The sequence below is a fragment of the Phoenix dactylifera genome, chromosome 2 (genome assembly GCF_009389715.1).
Source record: "Phoenix dactylifera cultivar Barhee BC4 chromosome 2, palm_55x_up_171113_PBpolish2nd_filt_p, whole genome shotgun sequence".
NCBI lineage: Eukaryota > Viridiplantae > Streptophyta > Magnoliopsida > Arecales > Arecaceae > Phoenix > Phoenix dactylifera.
Window position 1 is genome coordinate 6,914,425 of NC_052393.1, and position 16,895 is coordinate 6,931,319.

The 16,895-nt window shown below is 39.0% G+C and overlaps 1 protein-coding gene across 2 annotated transcripts; it reads right to left on the reverse strand.

The window, feature by feature from the left end:
* Positions 1–7,862: 7,862 nt before the first annotated feature.
* Positions 7,863–16,678, reverse strand: LOC103703563 (two-component response regulator-like APRR2). Of its 2 annotated transcripts, XM_008786460.4 has the most exons (14): positions 16,129–16,678; positions 15,922–16,031; positions 15,639–15,828; positions 15,021–15,322; positions 14,157–14,236; positions 14,011–14,077; positions 13,390–13,436; positions 13,107–13,184; positions 12,394–13,008; positions 12,143–12,283; positions 11,033–11,302; positions 10,765–10,827; positions 10,574–10,651; positions 7,863–8,417 (listed from the first exon to the last, which is right to left on the reverse strand). In XM_008786460.4, exons 4-14 carry the CDS (start codon positions 15,148–15,150, stop codon positions 8,256–8,258), a joined length of 1,731 nt encoding a protein of 576 aa, XP_008784682.2. In that variant the 5' UTR covers positions 15,151–15,322; positions 15,639–15,828; positions 15,922–16,031; positions 16,129–16,678; the 3' UTR covers positions 7,863–8,255. The 2 variants fall into 2 exon arrangements, with proteins under 2 accessions (XP_008784682.2, XP_008784681.2); XM_008786459.4 differs by lacking the exon at positions 15,922–16,031.
* Positions 16,679–16,895: the final 217 nt, after the last annotated feature.

Below are 16,895 nucleotides of genomic sequence, written 5' to 3' on the forward strand. Positions count from 1 at the left end.
AAAATATTCCAAGCAAAAATCTTGGATTTGCAAATAAAAATATTCCTCCTCTATCTTGAAAAAACAAAAAATACCTTAAATTATATAGACACAAGAAAAGTTTTTTAGAGTCCTGAAATACAAGCTGACTAAACGATGCATCTCAAGATTCTCAGCGACGCATGGAGCCAGAACACCAAATGCCAAAGAGGAAACAAATGACTCATCATATGCTAGAAAATGGTTATGGATGGAGACCCGCCTAATAGGATAAAGAAAAAGGTGAAAGGGATCGTGCTTTGGGTTGCATGCTTGATCGTAGTGGGGGACAAGAGGCAACAAGTTTGGGATTGGTCGCCACTCTATGCTCTTGGAAAGATTCTAGTATTGTAAGCATACATCAATGATTTGATGTTACAGCTAGCTCTAGGTGAAGAAATATTTTGGACAAAGTTGATGCAACTCCCCCTCGATCCATATATACCAAGAGAATAATGATATATGCTCCCTAGTCCCTATCTTTAAGCCCAAACGTCTTTTTTGGCTAGAAACAAACTTCACAGTGGTTGTTCCAGCTTTCACTTGAATTTTTGAAGGTGCCAATTTACCAACTTAGTAAAGCCTTTGACGCTTATATCAAATGATCTAAGATAGATTCCTACCTTTATCAGGATTTAGAAGGTTAGGAGTATTTAGAGGAAAGCTACTCCGGTATTGCATGCAAAACCACCGGTTACTTGTTCAATTGTTATCATCTCTTTGCTACTTGAACAAGTGGCAAGGGTTCAATCCTCACTAGAGTTGATCTCCTATGATAAGATAGGAAGAGTAGGAAAAAAAATAAGGATTAGCCCCTTCTGCTATTAAGAAAATTGTAGTTGCACCAACCAAGTGAGTACCTTTTTAAATTAAAATAGTGAATATATGATAGAGATTTCACAGTGTTGTGATTTGGGAGTCATATGACCGGCTATACTTTATACTTTATTGTGTAGAATATTGGATAGCTTGAAAATAATAAATGCACGAGATGATTGTTGCCAAAATCCTGAGAATGGTGGGATGGAAGCGTAGTAATGTAATAAAAGATAGAAAAAAAGATGTGCTTTGTAAAAAGATAAAGATAGCATCTATTGAGAATAAGTTGGGAGAATGATCATTTAAATTATTTGTACTTATACTATATAGACTAAAAGATGGATTAGTATAAAAAAATAATTTGATACATATAGAAGAGAAGAAAGATAGAGGTGGATCAAAAATATATATGAGATAAAATAAAAAGAAAGAATTCCGTATGACTACAACATTCGAAAAATGGACCATAAAGAAAAAAGAAGAATAAAGGGAAAAAAAATTTATAGCAGAACCTAGCTGGTTTGAGTAGGAGGCAAAATTGAGATGGGTTGGGTGTTTTGGGAGTCACATTTGGCAGCTGCTCTGGAAAATGGTCTCAGCCATGTGTCAAAAATCCACATGGGACGTTTTTCTATCTTTTGTTGGTAGCAAAAAACTGTTCACTAAGAAAGGGATCCAAACAATCCAACTTTGGAAGCTTTTTACAGAGAATGATACCCATGCATGGAATGAGTAGGACCCCTGACTAGTTGTATAATAACCTAAGACCTCATCTAAAATGACTAGCTAGAAGGTATTATTTGGGTTCCTTGATCCTGCATAAGTACCCAAGATATTCTCGGCGAATAATCGATATGAAACTAAATACACGCCCGCACGGAATCTCACATACTCCTCCTGTTCAAGCCCTAACATCCTCGTCAGGCTAATTCTATTTATAAACACTACGATTAGTTCGTGGTCAGCCCCAATGAATCCATGCTGTAGTGTCTCCTAGTCCATGTAGGTTATGGACCGGTTCTGCTTTGATACTGTGAGGCCCAATAGTTCCACATCGGAAAGACTCGTTCCAGAGCCTGGGCATATGAGGCGGGTGTCTCCAAATCCTGCAGACGCGTTTGGGAGGAAAACAAAATCGGGGAGGGGTGAAGGACGCTTGCGTGAAGCTCTAGAACCGGACAATATCTGGCAGGGGAGCCCCGTGTTCCCCCCTCATGTGGCCCCCACGTGGGCACTGGGTGCGTCACATGCCTCGTGTAGGCGGGGGCGTGACATTTGGTATCAGAGCCGAAGACGGCTCTTGTCCGATGGTGGGAAGGGTGTGAGGCCCAATAGTTCCACATCGGAAAGACTCGTTCCAGAGCCTGGGCATATGAGGCGGGTGTCTCCAAATCCTGCAGACGCGTTTGGAAGAAAACAAAATCGGGGAGGGGTGAAGGACGCTTGCGTGAAGCTCCAGAACCGGACAATATCTGGCAGGGGAGCCCCGTGTTCCCCCCTCATGTGGCCCCCACGTGGGCACTGGGTGCGTCACATGCCTCGCGTAGGCAGGGGCGTGACAGATACCATTTGCAATAACCTAGAACCTCACCCAGAATGGCTAGCCAGAAGGTATTATTTGGATTCCTTGATCTTGTATAAGTAGCCAAGATCTTCTCGGCGAATAACCGATGTAGGACTAAACACACGCCCGCACGGAATCTCACAAGTTGCATGTCTCTTCGTCAGCGTTACAACTCGAGTGACGTCATCACAAGGCCTATAATAAATGTTATTAATAAAATGGCATATTAGGGAAGAAATTGTTGGCTGATGCATGCATCCTAACTAAAGCAATGTATTATTTAAGTAATCAACACTAAGAATGTAGGGTCATTTAGTTTGGTGGTGGTCGCCATGGCGAGCGGTCAGACCGATCCCCTCTAATTTTACCCCCATCGTGGGCCCAAGTTCGGCGTGCTAGAGTTCTCAAAAGTCAAAAGAATCGGAGTCTAACTGAAATTTTTATACATAAATTTATATCGAATGCTAGATGCTTCAGAATTATTTATAGTTATGATATAACAATCTATTGTGGAGTCAATACCTCATATGGCCTAAAATCGTCCTATGTACCATGAATAGACATGTTGCAAGTATTTTAAAAAGATTTGAATTCGAAAAAAGTTTGAATTCTTGACAGAGTCTAAATAAGGAAGAAGATTACGGTAGATTTGAATCCAGATAAGAAGGTTATGGCAATCCATTGATTTTCGCCTCCAAATCATAATGGCTTGATTTGATTTTCACCTCCAAATCATAGGGCTCGTTTGGTTCGCGGGAAGTATTTTCCCTCCTAGGAATATAATTTCTGGGAATCAGATTCCTAGGAAGAGAATACCTAGGAAAGTACTTTTGGCATGTTTGGTTAACCATGGAAAAGTGACAAATTTCCAAAGTGCTTATGTTTGGTTGACCATCCACTTTCCTAGGAAAGTTATGTATAATTCCTATTATGCCCTTAATAAAAATTAGGTCTTTAATGCCTCTTTAATGCTTCTTTAATGCTGAAGGGTCTTTTTGGGAAAAAATAAAAAAGGAGTGATTCCCACCTCATGGGAAAGTAACTTTCCCATGTTTCTCATGGGAAAGACTTTTCCATAAAATGTGGGAATCATATTCCCATGGGAATACAACTTTCCCATCTCTCTCCTTTGAAAACTCCAACCAAACAAGAGGCATTTCATTACTTTTCCGTTGACCACACTTTCTCCTCTCTTTTTCCTGCGAACCAAACGAGCCCATAATGGCTTGATGGTTCTTTCTCCATATAAATAGGGCCAAAGGATCCAAAAAAGGAAAGAAAGGAAGAGGCTCTCAAGCACAAATAGTGAGAGGCTCTCACCGCGAGAGGCTCCTCAGGAGAGACTCGAGTTCTTGTAGCGAGAACCTTTCAAATACTCATGCTTATCTCTCCATCTAACTCCTTTTCTGCGACTGCACTGAACACCGCCTTCTCTTTGCACTATGTCCTTGGAGACCAAATGCAACCCTTTGGAGACTGCCCTTTCGTACCACCTGAGACAGGTTCATCATGTGCACGAGACGGACGACTCTTGATTGAAAGGCCCAGCTACCGAGCCAAGGCCAAGCTACCGTGTTTGAGGCTGAGCTACCAAACCTAAGGCCAAGCTACTGAACCTAAGACCGAGCTACCATGTCGAAGGCTAAGCTACCAAGCCCAAGGCCAAGCTACTGAGCTAAGGACGAGCTACCGTGCACCGAGGTTGAGCTACCGCATCAAGGCCGAGCTGCTGAGCCCAAGGTTGAGCTACCGCGTCGAAGACCAAGCTACCACGCCTAGGCCAAGCTACTATGCCAAGACCGAGCCGCTAAGCTGTTCAGGCCGAGCACTCCAGGCCAAGCTCTCCAAACCGATCAATCCAAGCCTAGCAATTTATACTCTAATCTATTCTCTTTCTACTTCTCGCTATTATTTCAAAGTCTTGTCTGACTTAAGCATCGAAGGGGCCGGCCAGAGCCAACTGGTGAGCCTTTCTCTTCTCTTTGTACAGAGATCATCATCTTTCTATGGATTGACCAGTCCTCTTTAGGCCACTATAATCGGTAGGATTAACACCAATCTTTGTCTTTTTTCCTTTCAACATGAATTTTTGAAGGCTTCCACGTGGAGCCTCATCTGCCATAATTTTATTCTTGTTGAAGCTACAAAATCCGGCAAACTCGATCTTCCCATGGTGGCCACTTCCCACGGGGTCAGATTGTATCTTCCACATAAAAGAATGGTTGATCTTCTTTTGCAATATTGCTTGTTAGATTGCACTTCGCAAAGATCTCAAAGCACTCCAAATTATTTCATTCATCTGCGTGCATAGCTTTCGATATAGGGGTAAAAGTGGATAGAATAATATCCGTCCGAGTCCATTTCCGTATTCAAATTTATCTAGATATGAATAGACAACTATTCGATCTATATCCAAATATTCGATTTCATTTGTAATCTTATTTAACTTTATATGACATTTATGATTTTTTAAGAAAAAATAATCATGTTAACACACTGCTAACTTGATTTATCATCCACTTAGTAATATCTTTGATTCTTTGGTCCTAAAGTTTAATTATCTGATTTATATCCGTGTTTATATCTATATTTTTGGTATCCGATTTGTATTCGTATCTATTTAAAATAAATATAAATATGAATTTTGGTATCCAACTAATATACGTATCTGTATTTATTAAACAAAACAAATATAGATATGCATATACTAGTATTCGATCCGTATCTGATCCGATTTCAGATCTATTTTGATGAAACCATTGTACTAATATAGATATGTATCTTCCACGCAAAAGAAGGTGAATCCTTCTTTTGCGTAGAAGATACAACTCTGACCCTTCCTACGTATAGAGATTTTTCTATGCGTAGAGATTCTTCTGCGTCAAGAAAAAGTTAGTTTCGATAAAATCTCTTTCATAATATTGATGAACTCATCAGTTTGGATTGCCATTTTACGTTCAAATGAAAGCGTAATTTTTTTTGTAATTTAGTTCCCTATTCTTAACTTTTTTTTAAGAAAAATTAAGTTCCTCACCCGTAAGAGGCTGGTTTAATTTATTGAATGCTCATCAAACACGCATGTTGTTCAAAAGAAACATACAAGTTAAATAAAACATGATGATTTCCACTTCTTGTCTTGATCTTCCTTATTCTCTGTTCAGGTGAGAGAAAAATTAAACAAAAAGAATCAGACAAATTGATTCTCCAAGACGAGGCTATTAAACAGAAATAAGCTGGTAATTTCGTCATGATAAACAAGAATTTAAAGTCTAGTGCAAGGTTTGTGGTGATCTTGTACGTACAAATTAATGTACCCACAGAAATTTCAATGCAAGTTCATAAATCTGCCATCCACAAACTCCTGTAGTGTAAAGAAAAAAAATTTAAAAGAACTTTGGGTGCAAGAATTATGCATGCAAGAACTCCCATACCAGGAGTAGCAGAGTTGTTCCATCTTGGGCTACCTGCAGGAGGCCTAATGGGCTAGAAATGTCCATGTCACTCTCTTTAGCACATCTGTCTGTCTTTCCTCGTTTCTTCTTTTTATTACCTTTTTTAATTCACTCTCTTCAGTTTCCTTTCTTTTTCCATGCGAAATGTTATCTTCTCTTCCCTGTCTTCATTTCCTAGTCTCGTTATCCTTCTTATAAAATTCCATTATATCCAGAATTGAATTCAAGTAGGATTGAAACCTTTAATTACGTGGATCTTTTTTTTTAAAAAATAAAAAGAATACAAGAATGTACAACCTTTAATCATGTCTATTAGCAATGTAGCATTGCGCACATGAATATTGACAAATATACAACCATTCGATTCATTTTATCGAGTCGCTTGCCGGACATGCAGCCAAGACAAGCTCAATTAGAAGGTGTGTTCATGCAGAGTATTTCAATAGGGAAGTTTTAGGCTGACAGCAGCTTCTTTCTGTAGCCTCGTCTGGTGTAAGAACAGGCACTGGCTTGCTTTCTTGTGCAGTTGGAGAGATCCTTGTTTGCCGCAAGAGCCAGGAGTTCTGATTCCTCCATGTAGCCCTTTTGTTGGCCTAAGGCTGAATCCAGACTGAATAAAGTTGGACAAGGATTGAATCTTTCGCGCGAAAGAACGATTCACATTCTTTTTTCATGCAAATCCACCATTAGATCGTGCAGTGGTCCCTTTGAGATCCATGCAAAGGGATAAATGTAAGAGTTTGTAGTACTTTGAGAGCAGTGCAAAGCACGATCCAATAGGTGACGTCATGAAAAAAAAAAAAACTATAGTGACTGAAGCATCTGCAAGTAAAACGGAGAGGGGATTTAACAAACTGAACATATAAATCCATTCAGGAACATTAGAACACCAAAGTAAAAACGATGAGTAGTATATGCTTTTATAATGAAACAAACAAACGATCACTGGAGAAATTAAATATCACAAACTCTACTATATCAAAACTAATTACATTTATCTTGGTGGCAGTGAACTGCTATAACGACCAATATGACATCTTTAAAGAACCTGCAAAAATGCGTATATATAATACTTTGGACAAACAAATAAAAACACATGCATATCCGCCATGGGGCTTTAAATTAAGATGACTCATATTGACCTTTTACATAGATCATTTGGGAGACATTGGCAGGATACTGTTCGACCACAGGCCGGATCCAACTGCATACAGGGCAAGGGCTCTCGTCGGCCCCAATGACTTTGCCTCGCCGACGCTCAGGAGGCCACGGACAGTGATGTCCCAGGGTGGGTTTGTTGCCATTTGGATCCTTCTGCTAAACCCTCCCCGCTTGCTCACTCGGCAGCCACAAGTCTTCATGGACTTCTGTACTGCCCGAGAACGTCCTCTTTGCATGGCTTTTGCATGCAATAGGTTCGTCGCCTGTTGTATCTTATGTTATACTGATGCTTATATCATAATTCTGAGTTAGCTTCTAAGTAAGCCTACTTGTCTTCTTCCTATCTATGTTTGGTTAATTTTACTTCTGTAATTGGCTTGTGATATTCATATTCCTTCCCTATAGAGGTGACAAAAATTGACCCGATCCATTAAAAAAAAAAAAATCGACCCAGTTTGAACGTGTTTGGATCAAATTTGGATGAAGAGGTTTTACATAGGATTGAGTGTGGTTTGGGTTCAAAGCTTTGTCCCATCTTGAATCATGATGGTGGTACTCTATATAGGCCGAAAATAGGATATATTTAGTTGAATTAGGATCTTGAATAATTTTTTTTCTTAACACAAAATATTAAACTTATTATAAAATTAATCAATAAAAATTTAAATATTAAATTTGATAGGTTAGCACAATTTTATTATTATGGATCAAAGGTGATTAATTAGGGACAACCGGATGATCCAAAAACTTTATATGTTATTGTCTTTACTTGATAACTATTTTTTTTGACAGTCAAGGATTTACGGGTGTTCCGACCAAACACCATATTGATTGACAGTTCCCTGATCTATGTTTCTAAAACATTAATTCCTACTACAATTATTAAAACTATATCTTAAAAAAAAAGAAAAAATAATGACGTATCAAATGGAGTCTCCCTTGCGAATATTGAGAGATGAAAGGCCTTTAGAATCAAAGTGGCCCTGGAAAGGTTGCACAAATTGACGACAAGCAGCCGACAGGACTGCATTATTCTTGGCAACTAAAGACGCAGAAAAACAAGAGGAGAAGAACGGGGGAAATAAAAGAGGAGCAAAGCCAAGCCCAGAGCAGGACACTAGTGAAAGGGCCTGGCGGCGGTCCCCTCACCAACTTTTATTTACAGCCACAGAGTCCAGTGAGATGAAAGTACGAGCCACGTAGCAGGAGTCTTAGCCGCACAAAGAGGCTGGGCCCACCGATCACCGGGGAGGAGGCTTGGTGGCCGGCGGGATGGCCCGGAAGCCTTGGCGACGGAGCTCGGCGAGGACGCTGTCGGTGGAGGGTGGTTTGAGACCGAGAGGGAGGGGGAGCCACGGCTTGCTCATCGCCTCCTTCACCACCGAATCTATTACCTCCTCTGCCTGCGTCACAAACCATTATTTTATATTACATTGAGAAAGTAATACATACTGCAAGTCCTACTTGTAATTATATTTTTAATATATCTTTGTTTTCTTTTGCAATATTATTTGAGATAGTTTATGTTTCGGTGCAAGTTTATTTTAGTTAGGTTAAACTTTAAGCTTTATATATATGAGTGTGTTTTTTAATTAAAGTGGGATATTGATATTTTTATCATATAGTAAGAAAGAGAGGGAGTATGATTTTATAAATAGATGATATAGTTATAAAGATATAAATTATATGTTGTTTTTAGAAGGACATAAATGAAATCTCATTAACTTGGTTACGGGGTAAATCTTTGATCCTAAAAGTGCTAACTGTACCAGGATGACAGATATTTTGGAATCCTGAGGAAGTTGGGCCTCGACAAAAGAAAAGCTAAAGTTTTTTTTTCTTTTATTTTATTTGAAGAAAGAGAAGGGCAAATGCCCAGGCAGATCTTATTGAGCAGATGAAATCAGGGGCGGTGAATAACCAAAAATCTATCCAGTGAATAACCGATGTGGGACTAAACACAAGCCCGCATGGATCCTTACACTAACCATAAAAGAGTACTAGTTACCTTAGCTGAGGAAGACAGGCAATAGTGATCCACAAAATATCCACTACTTGTAAGGTTTGGCCCTTCAACCGGTCTAATATTGACTAGCTTGACTCTAAAACCACTTCTATCACACCTCAAACCCATCACCTAGGTTCCAATAGGATTGGGAGAGAAAAAAGACTCAAGTCTTCCTTCCCCAGGGCATGCACAGCATGCAAGAAGGCCGGTCCAAGCCTCTTCAGCCTAGTCTAGAGTAGTTCATAGTAAACCAGGTTCTCACACTAGTGTAATGGATCCCTTTTTTGTTTATGTTGATTGAAAATGAGGGTAATGAGGCAGACTCATAAATTATAGCCAATGTATAAATTACTATTCCAATATTGAAAAATACTAGTATAACTCAAACATCTCCCCATTGAAAGTGACTCAACCATCATGGCGGTTTTCTATTGCTCCTTTCTGGATCAACATCATAGGAGGGTAGAGAGAATCATGGAAGCTCGATATCGGTGAAGTAAAAAGAGCTACCTGAATACTGAATTATTACCTTTCTACAGAAATAATAAACATTTTGTAGTGATACCAGAGTCTGGAAGTCTTTGTTTGCATAATTCTAGGTCCTTAATTAGGGTTGAAATGGGGATCCCAGCATATAAGCTTCTTCTACTGACTTCATCAAATTTAAAATTATTTGTGTTAACAAGTCATTTCCTGCATAGCTAATGCTAGGCTGACAAGAATTTGAGGCTCTGCATACTTTGATCATGAAGCAAATTGCATTCAAATCTCTTTCATTTATCAGATGTTTTTGATCTTATCGAAAGGTGTCTAACTTTTTCCAGATGAAGACTGGCGTTTACACTCACTCAACGCACTTTTCTATTATAGTATCAATGGAGTTGGACACTTGGTACACCATACTGTATCAAACTAGTTGGTTTGAAGCATACTGTACCTAATAATTTAGTATCGGTATACGATTCTAAAAGCATACCGACATTCAATATGCTGAACCGGCCCCGTACTGTACCAATACAATTATAACGTGGCACTGGTACAGCATCCAGTACCAAATCAAAATACCTTGGTTTTACATATATATTTTTTTTGGGGTACAACTATGTGTGCAATATCATTCATTACTAACAATATCAGAACCGGATAAGAATGAACAACAGATGTATGCAATTTGGTTGTTTTGTCTAATGTTAGACCAGAAATTGATCGGTCAAATAAGTGATGCTAGACTTTCCAACATCACAAAATCAACTATGGCAAAACAGCCTTGTCCTCCCAACAGGGGCCACGGCAATTCAGCTGAAAACTTATTTCAGCAAGTAATTTCAGCCCATAATATTGCAATTTATGAAATATCTGCTTCTTTTTTTATTTTTTACTTCCAAATAATAATTAATCATATAACTCATTCTTTAACGAGATCTTCGCTAATTTCCTAGTGGTGGTGTAGATCTATGTATTTATTGTTAAACTGCATGCAATCGATCTACATAGTTAGATGGATAAGAAACAAGACAAATTCGAGATTTTTAGATGGCAAAAGTCCCATACCTGATGCAAGTCATAGGAATCTCTAAACTGCCAGTTTCCATTTCCATTTGCATTCGAACCGTTACTCATCAGGGACCTCTGCATGGTTCAATTCAGTTTATTTTTTTTTTAAAAAAAGATTCTTTTATCTTAGATACAGACCCAAAGGGATGCATTCATGCATGCAAGGTTAGGCATAGTATGCAACTCACCGTAGGGACGGTATAATGGTTATAAGGTGGCAAAACAGGGCAGCCCCATGCATCAGCATTAATCTGCATCATGGTATCATGCATCGTCAAATACAATGCTATATAACATTATTAATGAATGCAATAAATGACATTAAGTATTTTATCAAGACAAAAAAAAAAATCATTTCTATCAGATGCATGGTCTTGTGCTGATAAATTAGGAATAGCCATTGGACATAATTTTTTTTTTTGTAACAGGGAAAATTTGTGTAGTAACAGTCATTACCCCAGGGTAGGTCTTCCAAACCCAATTTTCTGGAGGCTGATGCCGCGGTGGGAAGCCAGGATGGCCCCACATTTGGACACCAGGGGGATGGTAACTTGGATGAGCCCAAGCAGGGTAGCTGTGACCAAATGGAACTCCACAATGGGGATGATATGGATGTAAAGCCACAAGTGGCTTGTGCATGAAACCCATTAGTGTGGGATCTCTATAAGGCTGCCATCTTCTGTCATCTTCTTTTGGCAAGATGTGTCTCCTCTGCTTCCGATATTTCTGCAAAATAAAAAGCACAATCTTACATTCGCTTTGTAGATTATGTTAGCAAATAGAAACACAAGAAGTAATGATTTAGAAAGTCCCTGTCTGCAAGGGAAAAGAAAAAAAAAAGAAGAAGAAGAGCATAATCACCAAAATACATTTGGCATGTGTGTGCATAAAATTAAGGTACATTAAGAAATTAACTGATTATTCTGATGATGCTCTTGTTCTTATGCGATGACTATATTTCCTCCTCATTAGTGTTTCCAGTTGTTTCTGAGTTCTAGATGAAGTCCTTTATGTTTCCTCATACATCATAATGGCCAAGTATGCATAAGCCGTTTCTGCTAGTGCCTGAAGAATTATTGAGATAATTGATCCAGTGCTTAAGCACCTTAATTGTATGAGGACCTGTGCAAGTATGTGTTTAGTCCCATATCGATTATTTGCTGAGGAGATCTTGGGCACTTATACAGGACCAAAGAGTCCAAAAAAAAAAACCTTTCCGACTGGCCTTTTTTGGGTCTTGGGGCTTGAACGGGGGCAGTATATGAGGACCTATGCGGGCGTATATTTAATCTCACATCGATTATTTGTCGGAAAGATCTTGGATGATTTTGGGTACTTATACAAGACCAAAAAATTCAAAAAAATACCTTCGAACTAACTTTTTTTGGTGAGTTCTTGGGTTGTGACAAATTGCATAAGCATGATATAGAGGCCAGGTTTGGTAAATTTATGATCTCATGCAATTTATCTCATATTAGAAAATGATTCCATTGGTCCCATTTGGGAGTCTATCCTACTTGACCTAATGGAAGGCACATAGAACAAAATGATGTTAATCTAACTAACCTGCAAATGGCTAGCTACATTATGCCTTGTCAAGCCTTCTACTTTCATCAGCTCTAGAATCTTGGAAGGAATGGCTTGGTCCACCCCCAGTTGCTCTACAGCCTGAACAAATCTTCTATGGAGATCTGGAGTCCAGTCCACCTGAAACGCCAACAAAACCAACACCACAACCATGTCAAAGCTAATTGATGTCGAAGAAAGGCATGGTTAGTTCAAAAGAATTACGATCTTTGTAGCAAATCACTGCTCACCTTCATCTTCTTTTTATTGCTTCTGCTACCATTCGAATATGAATTACTATTAGCAACTAACTTCTTTGAATCGTCTGCGCTAGCTTCTACATTGTCCCCATTATGCAAACTTGAGGAGGGTAGGGAGACTTCTTTAGCACCACTGCATTGATCATCAGTCGTCTTAGAACCATCAGCCGAGTTCACCTCCCCCTCAGTTGCGGCCTCTTCAGGTCTAGAAGGCAGAATCTCCTCAGTGTTAGCTGCGGGGATTGAATTGTTGCAGGTATTTTCGACAGATTTTGATTCCAAACTGCTGCAATTTCTCGCGTCTAACGAGTCTTTGATATTCTCTGTGCAGCCTCTCTCTATTGAGCAGTTAGTTCTCTCTTGGCAATCTCCATCACTTAGCAATCTTCCTCCATGTTCCTGCTGTGGAGTTGAAGGACCTGGGAACCTGTCATTTGCCACAGCATTCTCATGCCTATTTTCATGTTCCTTCTCCGTGTTTTCTGCTTCTGATTGGGTTTCAATTTTGAGTTCTCCTGTTTCTGTCTGAAGTTGAAGCATCGAAACAACTGTCTCTTTGATCGGCTTCAATGATTTGGAGAGCACACTCCCCCCTGCAATGAAGGCCTGTTCAGGGCTAACGAACTCAGCAACTTCTTAAAATTTCCAATTCATTGCAATAGAGTCTTGTTTGTCTTAAAGTCTTATATTGGATGCAAAGGCACCTTGTGAACCACATGCTGCCATATGTTTCTGAGTTTGTCTTCGGATAGTGGTTTCTCAAGGAACTCCACAGCACCAAGCTGAGAAATTCACACAAATAGATCAATTAAACATGTAAAAATATTCATAAGTCCTGTCTAATAATATATGCAGGCATAACAAAGGGAGAATAATATGCATGCACAATTACGTAGAGTGATTTATGAATGATGTGGACAGACATAGGATAACAAAATCAAGACACTATGAACATAATTGTATCATCCATGAAGCCAAAGAGCTCACTGCTATACACTTCATCATGGTGCTCAAGCAGCGGACATTTGAAATAACTGCAGCCAAAAAAATCATTGTTAAAGCACTTGCACTTAATGGTATGAAACATCATTCTGTCTTCTTACGAACTAAAGTAGGATAACTTGGCGCAAAAATCACAATTACAAGCCAAGACTTTGAATGTGAAATTTAAATTAGATGGCTCATACAAAATTGTTAAAGATCTAATTTAAATCAGTCATGGAAGTTATCGTTGGACAACAGTCTGTCTGGGCTGCTTACCTGGAAATTAGCAGAGTTCGAGATATGAAATGAAAAAAAACAAAACAAAAAAAATATATCTGATATGATAATGATGTCTGACTATTAGATGATATATATTGATTAATAAATAAGTCAGTAAATTGGATTCAGCTTTTTCCCATGAGAAAAAAATACTTAATAAGAACCTTGTTAAATCCTACAAATCAACGCGTCCAAAACTTAACTCCTACATTATTCTCAAGTAATTTACTTAAACATACTGGCAAAGATCCAATCAGAGAGAGAGAGAGAGAGAGAGAGAGAGAGAGAGCTGGCAAAGAGTAATTTGATAAGCAGCTAGCAGAAGTATCTACACTCTAATCTTACCAACTGTTGGAAGGTCCCTGGCCATTTCAAGAAACCTGAAGCTCCCCTGGCAAGTACCAGTTGCAACCTGCAAAATATTGGACACTTTTCGAGAATATAGCAAATAATCATATAGTTTAACATGGTTGAATTCTTTGAAGCCATACCTCTACAATAGCAACATGAAAGCCCTCATCGTTCTTCGAGATTGCTTCTAATGCATCTCGTTCATTGCAATATAAAGAAACTGGAAATTCACAAAAATTTTCAGGAACTCAGCATGCATGGAATGTATACAGTATATAAATAAAATAAAATAAACTGAAAGAACATGTTTCTTATGATGATATTACACATTTCTTTGACACTCCTAATTCTTTAATATATAAAGTAATTAGGAGGGATGCCATACCTTGAAACTAGAAAGAGGAAAGAAATATCTATATTAATAATGCCGTGCTCATAAATACATCTCATGTTAAGTGAAAAAAGAGTGAAGGGAGACGGAATAAAAAATTGGGACCGAAGAAAATGAATGAATCGAATTTAAACATCTCAAGTGCTGTTCCACATGAGATACTGAAATGAAAAAGAAAAATTTTCCAAGAGGCATATAATCCGAACGTATTTAAAATTCCAAAAAGATAATCCCAAATACACGTTGGAACTGAAGCGTTATCCTTATCCATGTTATTACAATATTACTCAAAAAATGAAAAAAGAAAGGGAAAAAAGATCCTGATCATTTCCTTTTATCTTTCTTTCTTTTCTTTTTCTTTTCTTTTTTTTTATAAGAAGATCATTACCCTTTTATCAGCAAAGCTCCTGTCGCATTCAATGAAACAAATTGATGAACCATAGAAAAAATAATAAATATGCCATGTTGCAAGTTGCAATTAACCACCAAAATAAAAGATCACCATGAAAGGCAGAGCAACATAAATACTGCACATGAGATCAGATAAAGAAGAAAAAGAAGAGAAACAGGCTGCGCATAATTTTGAAGAAATAGACCATGCATATTAGCATACCAATATAGTCCATTGCTTCTAGTTGCAGTTTTGTTTCATCTGCTGAGGGACCGTTTTCATCGAGAAGGAGAACCCTGAGACCTTTAGGAAAATCTTTCCACACAACCAAATCACCAGCAGAGCAAATCATAGCTGGTTTCGCATCGTTCCTCAGGGCTTAGCAGATTGCCGAGAACCAACACATCCCACCATCCTCCTGATCCTCACAGATCCATCTAAGCATCAAAACAGACTCCCAGTGAACCTTCTTCGTGCTATTTACAATCCAAACAGGCTCCTCGGAAACAAAACCAAGTCCAAATCTGCCAAAAATACCAAACAAAATGCCAAAGCAATCGCATCAAAGCTCTGAGCTCAGAGAACAGATAAGATCACAAGGAGCACATCAACTGGAAAAGGCATTAGGAGCTTCTCTGAAGAGAGATTAAGACAGCCACAAGGAAAGAGAATTCTATGCATGGTGGAGTACGCCAAAGTACAGAGGAAGGGTGAATGATATAAAAGCCATCAAGAGATCTCCTGTATATGAAGAGATATATGGTACCACTAGGAGCTGGGGATATACCAAAAGGCAAAGCTAGAGTAAGGGGAGAGAAAGGAGAGCAGACTTCATCCTACCTTTTGGTGAAGGGATCAATGAAAAGAGGAAAAATGCTCTCTCCTTCAGACTTTTCCTCTCTTGCTTTCTGCTTGCCTTGGGAGGGAAGAGGAGCGTGTTATGTGGAGTGCTATAGTGCGGTTGCTGGCTTTTGGCCAACGAGTACGGTTGCTTCGGACCACAGGATATGCTTGCTGTGTATGAAAGGGTCTGGTATCAAAAATCAAAAATCTCATCTTAGCTTCTGAAATTATTGGTAATGTAGATGCTTCAGGAGAGACTCTAAAGAGTGACTCCATATACAATATCAGCTGATTTCTTCCATTTCAGTATTTTGTTAAAGTTCCTAATCATCTTGCTGCCATTGCCACGTCTCAAATCCGGAGCATAACACGGCCATACTACCGTAGGTACTGCCCACGATAACACGAAGCCAATAATCATGATCTATATACACATCTATCTGAAATAATATATCAAAAATTAGTAAGAAATATAAAGTTTACTTACCTCTTCCACCTTGGACTTTCAAATTTTACTAGGCGAATCTGCTAAACACCGGCCTCAATTTTCGATGGCACAATGCTAAGAAACGGTGAGTTCGAAGGAAGAGGAGAAAGAGAGGGAAAGAAGAGAGGAGGAGGCGCAATGCTCGCAGTGGAAGGTCACGATAGAAAGGGGCTCCCTATTTATAGAGGTGACCTAGAATTCTAGCGACCCTATAAGAGTTTTAGCCGCCCTATATCTCCTATTTCTACTAGAATTCGCCTGCTTCAGATGAAAAAGCGGACTTTTATCGGGAATCTACCATTGCTCATCGTGTGCAACGCATGGACGGGTCCAATATCCAGGTCTGGTTGGACAAGTAGACTGGGTCCTAGCTAGGCCATCACAACTATGGAGCTCAAAATGTTTGATTAATTTTTGCCTCCCTGCCAGAACTTGGATTATTTGATTGACAGACTTTTCGTGCATGAGCCAACGAGATGTTTCAAATTCTTAGTTCCTATCTGCAAGGTGGCATCGCCGCTGTATCCCTCAAAAGTTCCACCATTTTTAACAGAAGAAAATATATTTTGTGCGACCGAGGCAGCACCAAAGATTGCAAGCCCTTACTGAAGCCTCAAAAATCTATACTCCGTACGCACTATTTTGAGCATGACTCCTTCTCCTTGTTGTAAAGCAAGCTGCAGCAACTTACACCTTCTCCTGATGAGATAGATGAATACTATCAAGAAATATTCATATTTTCTTATGGATATTATGTTCTATGAACA

Excerpts from the sequence above, each read along its gene's own strand:
- LOC103703563 (XM_008786459.4), bottom strand. The coding sequence starts at position 15,150 with ATGATTTGCTCTGCTGGTGATTTGGTTGTGTGGAAAGATTTTCCTAAA. Across the intron at positions 14,078-14,156 it reads TTCATGTTGCTATTGTAGAG|GTTGCAACTGGTACTTGCCA; the intron begins GTATGGCTTCAA and ends AATATTTTGCAG. Across the intron at positions 10,828-11,032 it reads TTTGGAAGACCTACCCTGGG|ATTAATGCTGATGCATGGGG; the intron begins GTAATGACTGTT and ends ACCATGATGCAG.